Consider the following 3,300-nt stretch of genomic DNA (forward strand, 5'->3'; position numbering starts at 1 on the left):
TTCTTGGAATAAAAGTTTAACCAATGTATGTTTGACTTATTAGTTGGCTTGTTTAGCTGTAATGTTAGGCGTCATCACGACCTATAGGTGAAATTGGGTCGTGACAACGATGAAAGATGAAAGTTTTATCCTTAGTAAATTTGTTTGAAGTGCAATAATTAACAACAATAAGAAACATTTGTCATTGTTTATGGACTCGAACCGAGGTGATCTATTCACAACTACGATGAAAGATGAAAGTTTTATCCTTAGTAAATTTGTTTGAAGTGCAATAATTAACAACAACAAGAAGGAACTCAAAGTAATCCCATAAAGTATGATATGGGGAGGGTAAAGTATAAGCCGATCTTATTCCTACGTCTTACCATGTGAAGGTAGAATGACTATTTTTGATAGACCACGGATTCAAGAATGAATCTGTTTGCAATATTTAAATTAATTTTTTTAAGTACCACAAGGTTAAATCGATTTTTTTAAATTTATTTTAAATTCAATTTATTCGTCTATGTTTATAAAAAAACAAACCAACCATGTGTCACAAGTATAGTTAGTACACAGTGCTTCAGTTACGGTATTGTGTTGTGGTTCTTGTTTCCCCTTTCCCTTCTCATTCTTTTCCCATAATCATATTCATTAATCAATCAACATCTTATCTTTCCCCTTTTTCTTCTCTTTTCATCTATTTACTGCACAATCATGTGGCCATTAACAGTAATTTATTCACAAACAAACAATACTAACACAGTTTGTACATAACCAATTATTCTTCATTCCTTTCCTATTAGTAAATCCAAAGCTTCTTTCTTCTTGTTCTTGTTTTCTTTATTTAATACAAAACAATTTAATGTGCCTTTGTCTCCCCCCCACCCCTCCTTCAACCTACCTTCCCTCAATTCCTGCCCCTTATGTCCCATTTCAAGTTATACATTTTCCCTTTTTTTGGTAAAGTATTCCACTTAACAATACTTTAAAATCTCTCTTTGTCTTTTCTTTGTTGTTTCTTTCTCTTAGTGGGCGTTTGGATGTAAGAATTGTGAAATTTGAAATAAGTGGGGAAAAAAATTAAAGTTAAAAATGATATTTGAAATTAGAGTTATGTTTGGACATAAAATAATATTTGAAGGTATTTTTATATTTTTGTGAGTTTTTTGAAGTAAAAATTCTGAAAATAGTTTTTTGGAGTTTTTCAAATTATAAAATTTTGAAATTCAATTTTAAGTGAAATTTGAAATCTTCGTGATCAAACGTTGATTTCTGAAAAAATTAAAAAATATTTAAAAAAAAGTGAATTTTTTTTTATGGCCAAACGGACCCTTATATTCATTCTCTTTTTCACTAAAACCTCATCTCCTAAAACCCACTATATATTAAAACAATTCTTGAAAATCAAATCAAAATCATAATTTTTTTTCTTTCCTTTTTAATTATTGCATTCTTCTTCAGAGAGAAGAGCCAGAGATGGGCATAATTTTCAATGTTCATTTTCTTTTGCCTTCTCTCTGGCTCTTCTTCTTCTTCTTGAACACTGCTCAAACTAATACCTATGCACAAATTGCTCAAACCCCATTTTCTTCTACACCATTTTTAACAACCCCACCACCCCTTCTATCACCCCCACCACTCCCATATAGATCTAGAGAATCACCATTTAGACCAAGCATAGCAGTAGTTGTAGGAATTCTCACAACAATTTTTTCCATCACATTTTTATTACTCTTATATGCAAAACATTGTAAGAGGGGCCCATTCGGAACCACCACCACCACTGCCGCCTACGGCGGAGGGGGAGTTCCGCCGCGGTCAAGCTTTCGGAAAAACTCTGGCATTGACCGTACGGTGATTGAATCATTACCCGTTTTTAGATTCGGGTCTCTTAGGGGGCCTAAAGCAGAAGCTTTAGAATGCGCTGTTTGCTTGAACAGATTCGAAAACAGTGAAATCCTACGGTTATTACCCAAATGCAAACACGCATTTCACGTTGAGTGTGTGGATACTTGGCTTGACGCACATTCCACGTGTCCTCTTTGTCGTTACCAAGTTGACCCCGAAGATATTCTTCTTATCTCACATGAAAATAATGGTCCCCAATTAGAGAGAAAATCTTTTTCAAATTCCACGTCATCATCGCCGGCGAAAGAAAAACAGAGGATTTATTCGTCGGGAAGACACTCATCGGCCGGAGAAAGAGGAAGTTCGTCGTTGCAGATAATAGTGGAAACTCCAAAAGAGGAAAACGGTGGAACGGCGTCGTTTTTAAATAAAAGAATGTCGTTGGACAGTTGGAATTTTTACAAGAAAAAATGTAAGTCCACTAACTCAATATCATCAGCGAGAAAAGATGCGTTGTTACTGCCGGCGCCGGAAAAAAATAACCGCCGTATAGATGCGGCGAAAGCGGCGGAGGATGTAGCGGAGCAAAGGCGGCTGGAACACCGGATAATAATTTCTGGTGATGAGTCAGAAGACAGGTCAGCAAGTGGGGCCCAATATAGGTGGAGTGACGTGGAGGCTTGTGATATGTTGTTTTTGCGGTCGGAGATGATATTAAGCGAGAGCCGTAGATATTCAGGGTCGAGAAAATGGACGGCCGAGATTGAAAGGAGAAATTGTATTAATAGCGGGAGTGGCAGAGATGTAATAAATGAGAGAAGCGTGTCGGAAATGACAGGTATGAGTAGGTTTAGGAGTAATGAAGAGGAAAGAGGAAGACAATTAGATAGACAAAGACAAAGAAGAGGAGCAGTAACGAGGTGGTTGGATTGGATTTCACAATCACAATCTGTGCCTTTGCCAGCTGCAGCTTCTTCTACTTCTTCTGCAACTTGACATATAGTTGTAAGTTTTTTGAGGCATATTTTATGAAACAGACAAAAGAAATGATGATGGCCATATTTGTAATAGTTTAGTGTACTTTAGTTTGTAGTTTGATGATACATTGATTTTATAGTAGAAAGTGAAAAGTGGTTGTAGTAAAAGTTGTAACACAAGTTTTGAACTTTTTTGGATTTTCACTTGGATAAAAGTGTGACTTATAGGTTACGAGTTCATGGAATTAGTCACTGATATTTGTATTATGATAAACTGTTACATTATACTCTTGGGATGCAATTTTTTTTCGTACCCTACGTAAATACGGAATGTTTCGTGCAAGTAAAGGGATGGGAAAGGGGTAGGGCTGGATGAGTATCATTTTGAAATGTGACAATTATCAAAATTTATGTGGTGGCATATCTTGGTATTGCCATTCAATGATAGACACTACAGAGTGTCAACATTCAATGCTAGATAGAGGCAAATGTA

The 3,300-nt window shown here is 35.9% G+C and overlaps 1 protein-coding gene across 1 annotated transcript; it reads left to right on the forward strand.

The window, feature by feature from the left end:
• The first annotated feature begins 638 nt into the window (after positions 1-638).
• LOC104097504 (RING-H2 finger protein ATL43) lies at positions 639-3,045 on the forward strand. Its single transcript, XM_009604073.4, has one exon. It carries the CDS (start codon positions 1,459-1,461, stop codon positions 2,824-2,826), a length of 1,368 nt encoding a protein of 455 aa, XP_009602368.1. The 5' UTR covers positions 639-1,458; the 3' UTR covers positions 2,827-3,045.
• Positions 3,046-3,300: the final 255 nt, after the last annotated feature.

Source organism: Nicotiana tomentosiformis, chromosome 11 (genome assembly GCF_000390325.3).
Source record: "Nicotiana tomentosiformis chromosome 11, ASM39032v3, whole genome shotgun sequence".
NCBI lineage: Eukaryota > Viridiplantae > Streptophyta > Magnoliopsida > Solanales > Solanaceae > Nicotiana > Nicotiana tomentosiformis.

Excerpts from the sequence above, each read along its gene's own strand:
- LOC104097504 (XM_009604073.4), top strand. The coding sequence starts at position 1,459 with ATGGGCATAATTTTCAATGTTCATTTTCTTTTGCCTTCTCTCTGGCTC.